The 15,610-nt window shown below is 47.9% G+C and overlaps 1 protein-coding gene across 1 annotated transcript in view; it reads left to right on the forward strand.

The window, feature by feature from the left end:
• The first annotated feature begins 1,757 nt into the window (after window positions 1-1,757).
• PTPRC (protein tyrosine phosphatase receptor type C) overlaps window positions 1,758-15,610 on the forward strand; it is an 87,967-nt gene continuing 74,114 nt past the window's right edge. The window contains exons 1-2 of the mRNA XM_037070474.1: window positions 1,758-1,867; window positions 1,948-2,061. Coding sequence (XP_036926369.1) covers window positions 1,995-2,061 — 67 coding nt within the window. The 5' untranslated portion in view covers window positions 1,758-1,867; window positions 1,948-1,994. The remainder of the gene's footprint in view (window positions 1,868-1,947; window positions 2,062-15,610) is intronic.

The following is a 15,610-nucleotide window of genomic DNA, read 5'->3' on the forward strand; positions in this document are numbered from 1 at the left end:
TCCTAAGTTCTTGCTAGTTCTTCAAAGCACCTTCCTTTGAAGTGTCTGTTTAAGGCTAGAGCTTGTCACAGCGTGTATTTTATAGACTGAAGCCCCTTTTAAAAACTGGAGGTCGTGCACTTCCCCCCAAGTCAGATAGGGTGCCAGAGTGGCAAGTTCACAGAACGCAAGTATTTGCTTAATTAAAGGTCCCAGTGGTTTTCCACTGCGCATGCAGTTTGAGAAATAGGTGGTCGAGCCAAAGTGGACCCTCGGACAAGACGGGTTTCAACTATAAGAGTCCACTGTCCGCTGACACCCAGATTCTTTTTTCAATAAATACACAGTTGGTCCTCTGTACCCTTGGGTTTCAAATGTATGGATTCAACCAACCATGGATGGAAAACTGGATTTTCTGTCTGGTGTTGAGAACCCGTGAATGGGAGAGTAGGTGGTGACTGTGTGCATTATTCTGTGCCATTTTACAGAGGAGACTTGAGCACCCACAGATTTTGGTGTCCACAGAAGTCCCAGTGCCAACCCCCCTCCCTGGACACTGAGGGATGACTGTAGGTAAGTTTTCGGTGGGTCAAAAGTTATACTTAAATTTTTGACTGTGGGGGATCAGTGCCCCCAACCTTTGTGTTGTTTAAGGACAAACTATACTTCATTTTGTGACTTTTGACACATTTTTTAATAGGCCCCCCTCCTGAAAAGTAGGGCTCTCACATTTACTGCTCTTTTATTTGAAAATAGATTTGCAAAAAGAACAACATAATTTTTATGGAGCAAATGTTCTATCTTTTAGAGATTGGAAATTGTAAAAAAAGCTAGTGAAAATGACTGGGGAAAGAAAGGAGAAAAATGAAGGATGCCAGTAAGATGAGGAAGGAAAGTGAGATGAAACTTACATATTGTTCAAAGCATGACCTGCCTACACCCACCTGTGCGACCTTGGACACAGCACCTGACCTCTTGGGGCTTCCTGAAGAAACGGAGGGTTAATGACATCATGTACCCCAAACACCGCTGTGCAGAGTGTTGCGTTGACTTGTGTCTTTGAAGGGAAAAGGCTGGGGAGTATTGCTGAGGGCGCGAAGAGAAAGGCGAACTTTTGTAAAAGATGGGCCTTGACTTTGGTTGTGAGCCTGTCCCCCATCAACAGCGTCCAGAAGCAGGACTCTTCTGCAGCGGGGTTTGCGGAGCAGAAGGGAGTTCTGATTTCAGCCCTGGCCCCAGGGGGGAGCAGTGGGAGATTGGGGGCCAACCCGTGAAGCTCCCTGAGGGCTTTTGCATAGGAAATGGCCTGACTGTCCAACCCGCCACACGGCTGGGGTTTGAATGCCCTCCTCGTAAACGTGGTGAATGGCTTCCCAGACTAACCAGAGAAGGAGCTGTTTACCCAGGTATTTTCCACCGATTCAATGAGTGAATCACTCCACCATCACCTGGCCATGCTGAATCTGTGTAACCATCTCTTAGGCGAGAAAATTATTGGTTATTTGGGGGAGGATATGGTGTTTTAAACACGCCTCTTGTAAGGATGCTTACATGTGAATATTGGGATACTTAACAACATCTTCCTAAAAGGGAAAAAGGAGTCTTTCAATCAATACAGGCCTGCTAACTTAGTCTAATTACTTGGCTACTGACTTTCAATAAAAAGAGGCCCACTAGCTTCGTCTGATTGCTTGAATTAAGGAAGTTGAGACGCATCTGCACTGACTTTGAACAATTTTCTTGACTTCCTGCACAGAGGAGGTCGCCCGGTGTTTTTGGAGAAGTCAGTAAAACCGAATCTGACATCACCAGCGAGCCAGCAGGCGCTTCTTCTCCGGGTAGCGAGGGAGGAAATCGCTCGCCGCGTGATAGCACATCAGTGAGGAGTGTCAGCTCAGGTCTTATTTCTCTCATTCGGTTTCAGAGAGAGAAACGTCTGTGGAGGTGACCGCTCTTCTGCCTTTTCAGAGGGCGCATGCTGTTTCAGGGGCCCCGGCCGGTTTCCAGACGTGACCATGCACCTGCCGCTCAAGCTTCTGGCGTTCGTCTGCGTGCTGCTGGACCTCGGAGGGCTCGGCGAGGGTAAGTGCCCCGGGTGGCCGCGCCCCCACCTAGCTTTTCCTGGCGGAGGAACAGTGGTCTGAAAGAGGCACAGAAGGAAGTTTCGGGTCGGGGACCAGAAGTGGGGGGTGGGGGGGGCAGTCAGAGCTGTGGTAGCTCAGCCGGGTTTACTCTGAGACACAGCACAGGGTTTCTGCTGAAAAAGGCCAGAGATGGGTAGGGAGAAAAATCGCCATTTGAAAGGAAAACCTGTCTGTCTGTAGCTTTGTTTACAAACTCGCCAACAGTGTTACAAAAGCAGTTGTTACTTAACCCTTTGAGGTACCTGGACGCAAGCCCCTGTTAAGGCTAAAGACACTTTAATGACAACAGAAGTGGATTTTTATCCTTTGGACCAAATATGAATTTTTTAAAAGTTACCGTAGGCCTCTGGCTGCACGCAGCTACCCTTTCTTCCGGGGCCGGGGGAGTTGCTTCCTCAAATTTTGATTAACAGTAACACATTTGGTTGAATATTTCGTTAGGTGGTAGTTTAGAGGAATATACACTTGGCTACTTAATAAGATACGAACGTGTTGCATCTCCTTGTCACAGAATGCATTTTCAATCAAGTTTCTGGCTTCCTCCTGGTACTGCTCATGCCTCCGTGCTTTGGCAACCAGAGGGCCACCGCCCTTCCTGGGTGATGGGCCGATGCGAGGGCCCCGGGGAGGTAAAAATGCGGCATCTCAGCCACCAGGCCTGCGCCCTGCTCTGCAGAGAGTGTGGCTCCCCGGTCCCGAGGCCCCAGCTTCCGTGTGAGCTCTCGCTACCCCACTGGTCTGGTTAATGACCCTTGCTTCAGCGGTTTCAGTGTGGGGTACATTTTGTTTGGTTATTGAACATAGCAAGTAAATGGATATTTAATATTACTCCTTATGATGTAGTAGCTAAAGCTGGGGGGTTTTTTTGTTATTGAAATGGCAGTGAAGTGGTGTTTTGTAGAAATATCAAGTAAGTAAAAAAAAAGAAGACAATTCTTTTTAAAAATTTTGCTGGTCGGTGCCACTCTGAAATATATATATTTTGTCTCTCTGTCACTCTCCTTCCCTCCAAAAGGCAGGGCAGTGGCTAATTCCTGCGATCCTGTGAGCGATGTGATCTTGTCGGTCTATATTCTGTGCAACCCAGGACACAGAAAGTTGTGTGAGTGTGTGTGTGTTTAAGCTGCAAAAATAGGTTGAAGTGATTTTGCATAGGGACAGCATTTTCTCTTAGTACAGAAAAATGTTTATTAGTTGCCATCCTTATAAAGTTGCTTATCATAATTGAAGGGATTAAACAAAGAAAAAAACCTCACAGATACAGAGGCTACTGTGGTGGCTGCGGGGGGAAGGGAGGGAGGCAGGTAGAAGGGGAAGGGGGTAAACGGTGATGGGAGGAGACTGGGCTCCAGCTGGTGAATACACGGTACAATATAGGGATGATGTGTTCTAGAATTGTCCACCTGAAACCTGGATGACTTTATTAACCAATGTCACTGCAATACATTCAATTAAAAATTTTAAAAAGAACAGTAAGTTTAATACGGTGACAATATGTGTATTATCATAAATCAGAGCAAATTTCCATGAAACATTGACATTCGAGAACAGTTGCAGAGTGTCCCCAAAAGGGCACCAATGGACACAGAAATATTTTGTTGGTGACAAAGCAAATCACCATATGAATTTCAGCTCAGTCTGTTGGGGGTTTTTACCATAGGGAACATCTTTGAATTTGTAATCAAAATAAAAGTATAAAATGGTCTCAAAACCTTCATATTAATTCTGCTGGATAACTTATACTAGAAATAAATGAATAGGTAATCCATAGATTGGTTTTGAAAGATCAAATTTAACTTCAACTGCTCACCTAAGTACTATGTGCAAACATTCTTCTAAAAAATGTTGATCATAGTCTTCCTGAAACATAGAGTTTTGAAAATATCTGCACAGATACAATCCTCTGTATCTGCAAATCTTGCTTATCACACTTTTAAGATCTGAGAGGCATTTTGTGATTTAATGTATCATTTGGGAAGCTATTAATGCTTTAAATAATGTATTTTTTCTTTATGAGCAACAAATGCTGTGGATTATGTTTTGTTTTGATGTTTACACCTGAGTTTCGTGTTTGTGGGAAACATAAGACTTTGGGGCATCAAACTTACATCGCATATTCTCAAGTCTTAAAGGGATAGGAGCACCTGCAGAGAGAGACATCAGTGGAGAAATACAGGCACAATTCAGACGTTCTCTCATCTCTAAATACAGCAGCTCTGTAAAATCCTGTCACAGAGACAGCCATGTGGGCTTGAGTTTCACACAAAAGCTTGCCATCTCTCTGCTCCGTGCCTCTGTGCCGTGAAAACTGGAAACCAAAACTCTGGGCAGGAGTTCTAAGTAACTGCAAGGGGGGCAGCGATGGTTTTGAGAACACAGCTCTGAGTCATAACAGCCAAGATTCATTTCCTGGACCCCATTCTCCATTTTTCCGTCGACATGAAAAGGAAATACCTCCTGTTGCAAACACGTACGGTGCCTTGCACCTCTCAGGGGATCCGTACAAGTGATAAATTCAATTTTATAAGCAATCCTGTCGAATTCTAAATGCTGTACAATTTAGAGATTTGGGGCTGGGCGATTGCTTATTGAGTTTTCCAAAGTGTTTTGGTAAGAAGAACCTGCCTGTGAGCCTTATCACCACTAGAATTTAAGGTGCATTTTGTTAGGTCGTGTGTGCTGGGGTCTTTCTTCCTTTATCTCTATTGTTCTACTTGTTCCACTAACGTGGAATAAGTTCAGGGTCCAGGGGGTCCGCTTGGGTGGGGCCCAGTGCGTGACTCACATATACTAGTTCTATTTTCTAAGTATATGTTGGTCTAGAAATAAATGTACATATATTTTATATGTGGTCTCATGTATATTCTATATCAGTTTATCATCTGGCTCCCCGTATTTGCCTACTTTGAAAAACGACAGTTCTGGGGACTTCAGTTCTTGGCCATTTTTTTCTTTGTGTTTTCTGCACTCAGAGCCTCTTCTCGATTCTCACTGACGCTTGACTCTCTGTCTGCAGACTCATCTCTGAGGTGTGGAACATGGCTGCTTTTCTAAGTTTAATCTCGGTTTGTGTTTGCAAAAAAAAAAAAACTGAAATACATGTAGGTGCTCCCCAGAGTCTGTGATTGTAGTTTTCAGGACTTGCTGCGATCTCTCTCTCCCTCCTTCGTCTCTGCTGCTGGCCCCTTCATTCGGGGCCTCCTCGGTGGTCCCCTGGAGTGTTGTAACAGGCTCTGAATTCGTCCAGAGTCTCGTTCGTGTCTTCCCACACTCTCCAGCTCCAAACTACAAAGTGGACGCAGGGACGGCATCTGAGACCCTTGCGCTGCCCTCGGGGTGCGTCCTGAGCTCCTGGCCAGAGCCACTGAGCTCGCGGACGCGCGAGGCGTGGGGCCAGCGGAGCGGGGTGGGGATCTCCTTTGCTTTCTCTTAGGACCGAGGAAAGCAGCACAGCCATTGGCTTGTTTCCACACAGGCCCATTTGCCCGAGGTTGCCGAGGTTCTAAGCAGATTCCGTTGCCTCTCTCGGGTTCCCTTTTGTCTCTTTTGCCGCAAAAGACCGCCACTGAACTTGTACACTTTGCGCCCCTTTCCCTGGCATCTTTCACGTACCATTTCCAAGGGCTGTCGGAGGTGTTGCCTGTAGTTTTCCTTACTGGTCGGAGCGGTGACCGGCGCGAGAAGCTACCCGAGAGCAGAAGCCATCTCGGGCCTGGTTTCCTGTCTGCGCCCGGTTTCTTGTCAAGGACTGAAAAAGGATGTCTTGGGGCAAAACTGCAGATGATGACAAAGGAGGAGAAGGAAGAGGAGAACAACTCAGGGAGAGAGAGAGGCCAGACGTCTGGGGGAAGCAACGGGAGACAACAAAACATGAGAGGCGAACAAAGCAGATTGGAGGCAGTGAGGCCGCTTCATCAAGATTATTCTAGAGACACATTTTTACACACTTTTCCCAGACTCTCCTCCCCGACCCCCATTTCTTCTTCCGTCTCCTAGTTTACCTTTTATCTGGAAAGACTTTCTGACCTCTTACAAATGCATCGTTCGCTAACGTTGCCCCTGCATTTTCCGGGGCCTCCTGTGCGGATGTTCGTGCGGACGGGGTTTTGGCGATGGGTCGTGTGTGCTGTTCAGAGCTGGATGCTGAGGGCAGATCTGGGAGGGTGGGGAGGGGGACACCCCTCTCGCAGGGGGGCCAGATAGCAGTGCCAGGCGCCCCCCCTGAGAGTGCAGCTGCACTGGACGTGGGTGACTGTGCGGTGGGGTGTTTCCAAGCACAGGCGGAAGGCCTAGCACCCGCCTCGTTGCCTTCGTGCTATGGGGGGGTTTGTGTCATGGAGAGTCGGGGCCTCGTCTCCCACCGGACGATGTGATGACGAATTACAGTCTGATCTGCGTCCAAGCAGAATGGGCCGTCAGGGTGATGGACTGGGGGGGGGGGGGCGGGGGAGGTGGGGGTACAAGGCTAGCACAGGTGAGGCTGGGCACACAGACCACGTGCAGGTAAGCCACCTGGCTGCCGAGGAAGACATATCGCTGGTCGTTCCCCCTCGTGTGGTTATGGGGACATAGAGAAACCGGAATGAAAATGTAACTGGATCGCAGCTTCGGCCCGATTTCCACCTAGTCTAGATAGCTCTGTTAGCAGGAGAGACCCATCCCAGTTGCCTGTCACCACGGATCAGGGCTGTGACCTCACGTCCACAGAGGCAGGGCCCTTGAAAGGTCAAAAAGAGAAACAGAATATTGCAGGCAGGCCCTTTTGCAACATGGTGCGACTGATTTCACTGCTGCGTTGACTGACATAAGGCAACCGCTGGGCTGTGTTTTCACGCCCATAACCAGTATTTACATTAGAAAACATCTGAGTGTCGCCTAAACTCTTTCACATGCGTTCTTTTTTCCACATATCGGTGGGCTACTCCGATTTCAGTCCGTCTGGACTCTGGGGAATGGCGACTTGAAGCCGACCGTTGGATGTTCGGGACCCGCCACAGAAACAGGGAAACACAAACAATCAAAATTTTCCTGCCTCTTCAGCCAGAACAAGCATAAATATACATGAAGTCAACGTCAGGGCAATAAGCAGGCACCTTCCCCGTCCATCCCTACTGTCTTCAATCGAGCCACTTCCAGGAAGACAGTATGATCACCGATGTTTTCATTAGGTTCTTTACTAAAGACCCAAACTCGAAGAAACCTTGACACCTTCCCTGGTGCTCAGCTATGTGGGGTCTCTTTCCTGCTGAAAACGAGACATAAGAGTCTCTGTAAAGGCAACGTTCCCCGTTGTACGTGCTCCTTCAGTGGCTTCCTCCGCAGGACAGAATCCACCGGCCCCGCAATCTTGGCCCCAAGAGTTTTGACTCGGCCTTTATGAAAATACACATTTAATTACACTGTGCCAACATTTATGAGTTTTCCTTGAGGATAAGTTTTACAGAGGAAAAAAAAATCTATGAAGCCAATTTAATTCCCTGAGTATTTTTATATAGAGCCTGATTAGATCATGACCAAGTTTTTCCATTTTTATTTTTATTTTCCTGAACTAGTGTTCGGCAAAATCAATTTTCATTTAATTTTTATAATTACTATTAAATTTATGAATGAATTTTTCTCCACGTCATTTTTCTGATCATAGCTTGTGCCTCCGGCAATTTTCCCTCATGGCTACAGCCTGCAGAAGGGTGAGTTTGCCTGGAGAATGCTACAGATCTCAGTTTTCCAAAAGGCTTTTAACTCTTCTGTTTCATCTGAAACAACATTGCTTGTGTGCCATTTGGGCCATGGCTAGTTTTTTTTTTTTTCCTTTGGCTTTTTCATGTTACACAGAAAGTGATCCGTGTCATTTTGTTACTTTTGTCGACCTGGAGCTTGGACAGACAGCACCAGCTGTTCTCACACTTGGGGGTTGACGTTTGGGCCAGGCACCTTCGTGTTGCAGGGGAGAGCTGTTCACAGGACTCTGTGGAGATTCTGAGAGTTCTGGTTCTTTCTCCACGGGTGGGCACTGGGCAGCGCTGGCTGGACCGCTCGCTGTGTGGCCCGGAATCGTCCCCTTTTGATTCCCCTTCAGGTGTGTGTCCCTCCCCTGATTAGCCTGCGCACCGGTGCCATCTTCGTACTAGACGGTGGGGCACAGAACGCGGCAGGAAGAGGCCACACAGTCCATTTGAAACATCCTCCGTGTGCAGTGGTGGGTGGGGCCGCACCAAGGTGTCCATCGCCCGACCTCGGTCTTTGAATCTGGGGAAGGTACACACTGTTACCTGGAGCACGGGGTTCTAATCCGGCCCCTCCAGATGTCCCCTCTTCTATCAGTGACTCCTCTGTGGCACAATGATGCTGTCTCGTCACTAACTTGCACTGCACTGACATTGGAATGGTTTTCTGTCTCCAAACGGTTGGCCATGCAGTTTTCGTGACTTCTATGTGTCTACTGTTTAACGGGACAAACTCCAACTGCTGGTGGAAAGTCAGCCCCTGCCCCCCGCCCCCCGCGCCCCACCACCGCCCGAGAGAGGGGGCTGGCTGGGAGGGCCCGTGGAGGATGCAGTTGGGGGCCCCGGTCGGGCGTCGCTCAGTCACTAAGGCTGGTCACCAGGAGGAGGAGCCGGCCAGGAGCCGCCGTGTGTTTTAGTTGGTTTTTGTGATTTAAACGGAACATGAAAGATGTATTGGGAGAGAGATGGTAAAGCGCACACACGCACCCCACAAATAAATCCTCGACATTTTCGGTGACCTTCCACCCTCATGTGACGAGGTCACCAGCTGCCAGGGAGTGGAGCCCCGGAACTGAGGTGGCACCCTGGGTCTGTCTGCTTCTGGGTTTCTGCTTTTCCCACTGGGTTCTTCGGCCTGCTTAGCTGTTCCCTTAACGACCAGGGTGTCGAGGACATGGCCTCACACCGGCGGGCACATAACACCGAGACGGAGGGGCAGTGAGCCCCTTGTCCGAGGGCACTTAGGTGAAACGGACACTTGGCCTCGTCCGCCCAAACTGGCCATGTCGGTGGAGCTCGGTGCTCTGGGCCACTTCCATTCCTGTAGCAAGATCTCAGTCAGCTGCGGCCGCCGGTCTCTTCTGAAACGAAGCAAGCGTCTTGGACCCCTTTGCTTCGGCTGCGAGTGCCGCTGTCACCTTAGTAATGCGAAGGTGGCGTGTCTCTGCGCTGACAGGGCCCCGCACTGAGCCTGTCTCGGGCTGAGCGCCATGATGGAAGGACTGGGTCTCCCCCCCGCCCGACTGGTTTTTGGTATTACATAAAGCGAAAGGCATCGACTGCTTCATCAAAGCGTCTGGATTTTTTTTTTTTTTTTGAGTGCAAGGGAAGTAATTTGACCTTTTCCGAACACTTTGATCATGAAAAAAACACATGAGGTTCTCGTCCTGTTCCAGAAAGTGAGGGGACCGGGTACCCGATCCGTAGTCGGGCAGGAGCTGTCCCGCCGATTTGCACTCCAGGACAAGGTGGCAACACCTTCAGGGCCTGGAAAGAAAACATTCGTTTACTGTTTGGTTACTACAGCGAATGTCGGTTGCCAAAGGGATGAGTTAGGCCCAGTATTCTGTTTTCTCTTCTTCCACGTAGGCTTCCAAATCCTCCCGTCTTCTAAGTGAAGATTGTCACTGACTGCTCGCAACCCTAAGCCTCTCTACTTGTCAGCGGTCACGTGCTCGCACATTCTGAGTTCAGGTGCCGACACTTCAGGTGTGGGCAAGGCGCACAGGGCTGAGGGCGGGCGGCCGAGCAGAAGGTATCAGTTCCGAGTTTGGGCCGGGAGAGGAAGTGATGGGGGGGAAGTAGATAAGCAAATGAGAAGGGTCAGGGACCTGTGGAAAGTCCTTTGAAGAGATAACGCTTGCCCTGCCGGGCGCAGACAAGCTCTACTTTTGAATTACCCGGGAGTCGGTCTCGGACCCCTTGCCTGGACTCTGTCCTGGGCTTCCGGTGAGGAAACCCGAGGGACTTGCCTTTCAGAGTCTCAGTCTCCTCTTCTGCACTGCGGACATCCCAGCAGGAGCTACGGAGATGAGGTCACTCATGGCTTCAGCTGCTGTCGACAGAGCTCCTACTGTGTGCCAGGACCTATTCAGGTGCAGACGTGCAGTAAACAAAACAGAAAAAGCGAAACTTGCACGAGGCTTACCTCTTAGCAAGAAAGGTAATGAACAAAAAGCTAAGTAAATAAGAGAATTTCAGGTCCTCGTAAGGGCTGTGAAACGAAACCGTGTGCTAGGACGGGGCAGTTGGGGACAGGCCAGATTTGAAGGGAGCAGTTAGTGGTTCTTTAAACAGAGTGTCCCAGGAAGGCCTCTTTGGAGAGGTGTCACTCAGTCATCCGTTGGCTGACAAGATGTCAAGATTTGTGTGAACAGGAACTGGCAGGTGCAAAGGCCCCTTAGAAAAAAAAAAGCCAAAATTTGGCGGGCTCCAGGCGCCGACAGGAGGCAGGTGGCTGCAGGCGGTGGGCAGAAGCCGGGTCTCATGTGGGTGGCAAAGCTGGAGGCTCAGCCGAGGAGGCAGGGTCTGCAGGGCCTTGACGGGTGTGCCAAGAGTTTGCCTGTCGCCCCAAGTGGAATGGGAAGAAGCCACTTGGAATTTTTAAGCAGGAAAGGGCCTAGTTTTGTTTCTGTACTCAAGTGATTCACTTGGCTGCTGTGAGGAGACTACTTTGGGAGTGAGTCAGAGAGGGCAGCTGGGAGCCCGCTGGGCTGGGGGTGGGGCGATCGGGGTGCAAGTGGAGGGAAAGCGGAGAGTCACACAGGAGGGACAATGGGGCTGGGTGGGCAGGAGGTAGGAAGTCACACTGAATGACTCGCTTCCCAGTGAGCAGCTGGGACAGGAAACCACCCCCCCGGCAGGACCAGGCAGCTAACAAGGGTTGCGCTCTGTCCCTATTGATGCTTAAACTCTCATTCAACACCCAACCAGAGAGGTCTGGCAATCACGGGAACCATACATCTGCCAGTTGCAGTTTGCAGGGGGAACTTAAAGCCAGGGCACTGAGCGTGACATAGTGGGAGCCCGCTGAGACGGACAAGTACAGAGGACTCATCCTGAGTCCGGGCACACGTCACATTTGCAGGGACTGGAAGGAAAGGCAGAAAAATAAAGCAAGGAAAGGGCATCGGAGAGGAAGAGGAGGAAGATGTTTTACTCGGGATGTTGAAAACACAGATCTGATGACCTTAAAGAGCTTATTAGCATGCTTGCTGCCGCATAATGAGAATCCAGTAAATTCCATAAAAAAATCAGAACGCACATCTCCTCTCGAAAGCTTGGTGTGGACGTGCGAATCACTGTCACGGTCCAATGTCCCTTGGACATTAACATTACCAGGAAAGCAAATGCGAAGGAGGTTATAACAATATTTGGAAAAGTTGAATATCGTTTGTATCTCGCTGGCTTAGCTATCAAAAAGAGAGAGGTACAACCAAAGAATTTGTTTTAATAAAGCTCTGTGAGGTACATTGAAAGACGTGTCATGGGGGATTTAGTGCAAAATGCCTGCCCAAGGTAGTGCTCTCTAGTCTCGCCTTCCGGTGGGTGTTCTCTTTTGATGCTCGTTGGGAAAAATATGATAAAATACTACTGGAGCCAAGACTTGGGCAGGTTGGGAAGTCTGTGGCGAGTGACATGAAAGACTTATTTCTGAATCAAATTTTGCATCTTTCATTTCTGTCACAAATCTGAAAAATAATTGGTTATCACTTGGGCTTCTATTAGGTCAAGCCCAATAGCTTGGATGGTGACACGGCGTACAAATAGAGATTTGTTCTTTCGGGAACATATGGACATAAAATTTTAATTTCAGGCTTAGCAGGTTGTCTTAAAAGAGAGATATGTATTTAGAGCAACTTGTTTTGGTACTAACTGGTAGTTATTTAATAAGAGCGATCATTAGCTAATAGGGAAAACCATGCCAGACACCTGTTCTCAACATTTTATACGAGCGTGGTCTCATTTAACCTGAGTAGACCCGTCATTATGAAGTCTAGCCTATACTTGACCGTAAGTAAACTTGCTCACTTGTTTCCCCAGGTTTCTCATGAAAGGTACTGGTTATCATCTCCCAGAAGGGACTAGTTTGGTTTAATTTTCCTTGTTCTCACTTTGAGTACTAACCTGGAGAAGGAAGGAGCAAGGGGAGGAAAGGGCCCTGCAGCACGTCCCAAGTACCTGGTGCCTGGCAAGGTGTTTCACTCACCTCCACCATGTCTTCAGTGTCCTTGGGCCTTTGGATTCTGATTCTTCAGAGTATTAAGTAAAAGCTCAGACAATGTTTGGTCACTGGACTTAAGAGAGGGAAACAGAATTGCAGTGCATTCAAAACACTAAGTAATCTGCCCCGGCTGGTGTGGCTCAGTGGGTTGAGCGTGGGCTGGGAACCAGAGGGTAACCGGTTCGATTCCCGGTCCATTTGTCCATTGTTTCATGGGCACAGTTGGACGAGGGAAAGAAGTGTCCTTCTCAGTCACAGAGGGGTGGTCACGTCCCGTAGAGGCGAGGGGCTGTCAGGCCTCCTTGTACCTGATGACGTGTGACTGTTGGCCCCCCCTGGGTCCAACCCAAGGTTGGGGAAAGGGAGGCTGTCACACGGAGGAGATGAAAGGGTGACCCGCAGCAGAAAGCTGCCACAGCCTTTGAAATGGAGCGTCTTCCTGTGGCAAGAAGTCGAGGGCGGCTGGAAGGGGCGGATGAAAGACGGGCTGGGAATGGCCAGGGCCTCAAAGCCGTGGGACATCAACGCTCCGGAAGTGGGACCAGTGGATGCTTCAGAGACCGGAAGTAGGAGGCGCGTGATTAGAATATTACACCTCCAGCCGCGACCTGCAAAGTGGGTGCCAGTCCCCTCGTGCCCTGTTTTTCGGGAGTTCTGGAACCCTAAAGAGAGTATCAGTTAACACCAATATAACTACTCATGTTTCTCCCATCTATCTTAACCAGTCAGTCTTCAAAGAGGAAAAAAATGTGCATGATTCTCAAAGAATCCATAATGACTTTGGGGGCGGTTTTCTCAACAGAATGCCTACCCTTCATGTACATGTTAATATTTCTATTTCTAAGTAGAGGATGTTTGTAGAAAATGAATGTGAAAACACTGCATTACTTAAGGGTTTAGAAACCATAAAGGAATTTGGTTCTGTTCCTACTAGTATAATTGGCCTTTTTTGGCTTTTCACTCTAAGAGTTGGAATCAAAGTGGAAACCTTGATTGAAATAAAGAAGAAATGGTTCCTGTATTAACCTATAAATCTCAGGGCAGACACATGGAACATTCCACCCCTGTCAATGTGGATTTCCAGTTTGTAATTAAACGATTCCCTAACCATCTGTCTTTGCCAAAGAGGAAAGAGACTAAGGGAGACAAAGAAATGGACGCCGTACCCAAAGCCATGGCTTAGTACAATCTTTTCTTCACTGTAAGTTGTATCCCATTATTAAAAATGCTTATCATTTATCCGTGCGAACCAGAGGATCGCGGTTCGATTCCCAGTCAGGGCACATGCCTGGGTTGCAGGCTGGTTCCCTGCAGGCCAACTCCCAGCAGGGGACGCACGAAAGGCAACCATACATTGATGTTTCTCTCCCTCTCTCCTTCCCCTCTAAAGATAAATTTAAAAAAATAAAATTAAATTTAAAAAAAGAAAAAAAATGCTTATCACTTATCTAAATTTGCTGAAGAGTAGCCTTTATAGTTTAGGTCAAATTATGTACTTAATGGTGTTTCTGGAAAAAAAATTAAAATCCTGTGCCTCACATCTTAAGCCATCCATTATCCCACTCCATAGCTAACGTAGAAAATAATTAGCGTAATTCCTTCTAAACAAAAGTGAAGCATATAATTCATTGAAGAATGTCTTTTGGCTTCCCTTGTCTGTGGATTTTCTCCGAAGCGACACGTTCAGGGTACCCACTGCCATAACCCGCCTCTCACTCTCAGCCTGTTTTATGGCCCGAGCATCTGGATTTGATGGACGAGAAAACGGCTCCTTCTGCTGACTTTTCTAACAATCCTCTCTAACAGATACAAATGGATGCTGCGTGTTAATAAAATTGACATGATTTCCATACCTACTGTTTGAACACAATGAATTATGGAATTTTCAGGGGCCTTTTAAATTAAGTATCTTTTAAGCTCCCTTTTAAAGCAATTTTGGGAGCCCCTCTAAAAACTAGGAAGACCACAGATGTTTTCTTTTATCATATTAATTGATTTAAGATCCGTTCGAGTGTCCAGAGGTTAACGTAATCACGGCACATGGGTCAGATTAAAATTCTTTTTGTGTTAAAAAAATAATAAAATGATAGCTCAATTTCTTCCAATTGGAAAACATTTAGGGAGTGCAATGAAGTAACCCGCTGTCTAAAATGTCATTCTTTCATTTTACAATGAAATGGGATTGAAAATTAGGACTTCAGGGTTATATGGTACCCGCAAAATTGATGCACAAAGGTTACAAGTACTCTTCTATTCTCTCTTTTTATCTGCTGTCCTCCTGTGCCATTGTGGTGGTTAATCTACAGAATCTTCCGTCTAAAACATCCAGCAAATCACAAGCAACCTTGGTTCCTCTGTTGCTCTAAATACAATGCAGTGGACGTTGTAATCACCAATCACTGTTTCTGATCCACAATATTAAGCCTCCTAAGTGCGAAGTACAGATGGATGAACACTTTGGGAAACTTGTATCTCAAGAAATAGGTCGTGGGGTTGGGTCTGCCAAAACAATCCAGTCGATTCAGTAGCAACAGCCAGCTGTGTGCAGGGCCGATTTTCTTGCATTTTCATAGTTTTCACATGGCACCCCACACCTGTCACTTTGTTTCTGGATCATACATTTTATTCGGTTCTTCACTATTTTCTGGAAGGCGGGTATTGCTGGAGACACCGGGCTTTCTGAATCAGCAGTAATATTTCCTACTTCTGCTTGGGGTGGGATGTCTAGGGAAGGAGTTGACGAAGAGAGAAAAGGGATCTGGAGATTTGGAGACCGCCATAATGGAAGCAGCCTTACTTTCACAATAATACAATTTCAGAGGGAAAAGAGACCTTAGAAATCGCCCTTTTTACTCATCTATTTTACAGACGGGCAAACGGAGATGCAAAAAACGCCTAATGACTTGCTCTACGTTTTACCAAAAGCCGAGGGTTTGGTGAAGAATTCCCCCAGTGTAGCAGGAGGTTTTTACCCCCTCGTCCGATGGAACGAGTTTCAGATCAGACATTCGAGGACGAGTTTTGTGCCCCAACCCTCCCCCTAATCCCTTTTCACTGGACTTAGGTCCCGAGGGGTGGCGTTGGGTAGGTTTCTGCCTTCTTCAAGCCTTGTCCCTTGTTCAGGGACACGAGTGGCTTTGTCCATTTTGTCAGCCTCAGCCTGGTTCACACGCCGGGCTGCGTGATTGCCTGTCCTGGGCGCGGTAAGACGTTCAGCAGCGTCCTTGGCCTCTACGAACTACATGCAGCAGCTCCCCTCC

The sequence above is a fragment of the Sturnira hondurensis genome, unplaced genomic scaffold (genome assembly GCF_014824575.4).
Source record: "Sturnira hondurensis isolate 20B ecotype Veracruz unplaced genomic scaffold, ASM1482457v3 Scaffold0018805, whole genome shotgun sequence".
NCBI lineage: Eukaryota > Metazoa > Chordata > Mammalia > Chiroptera > Phyllostomidae > Sturnira > Sturnira hondurensis.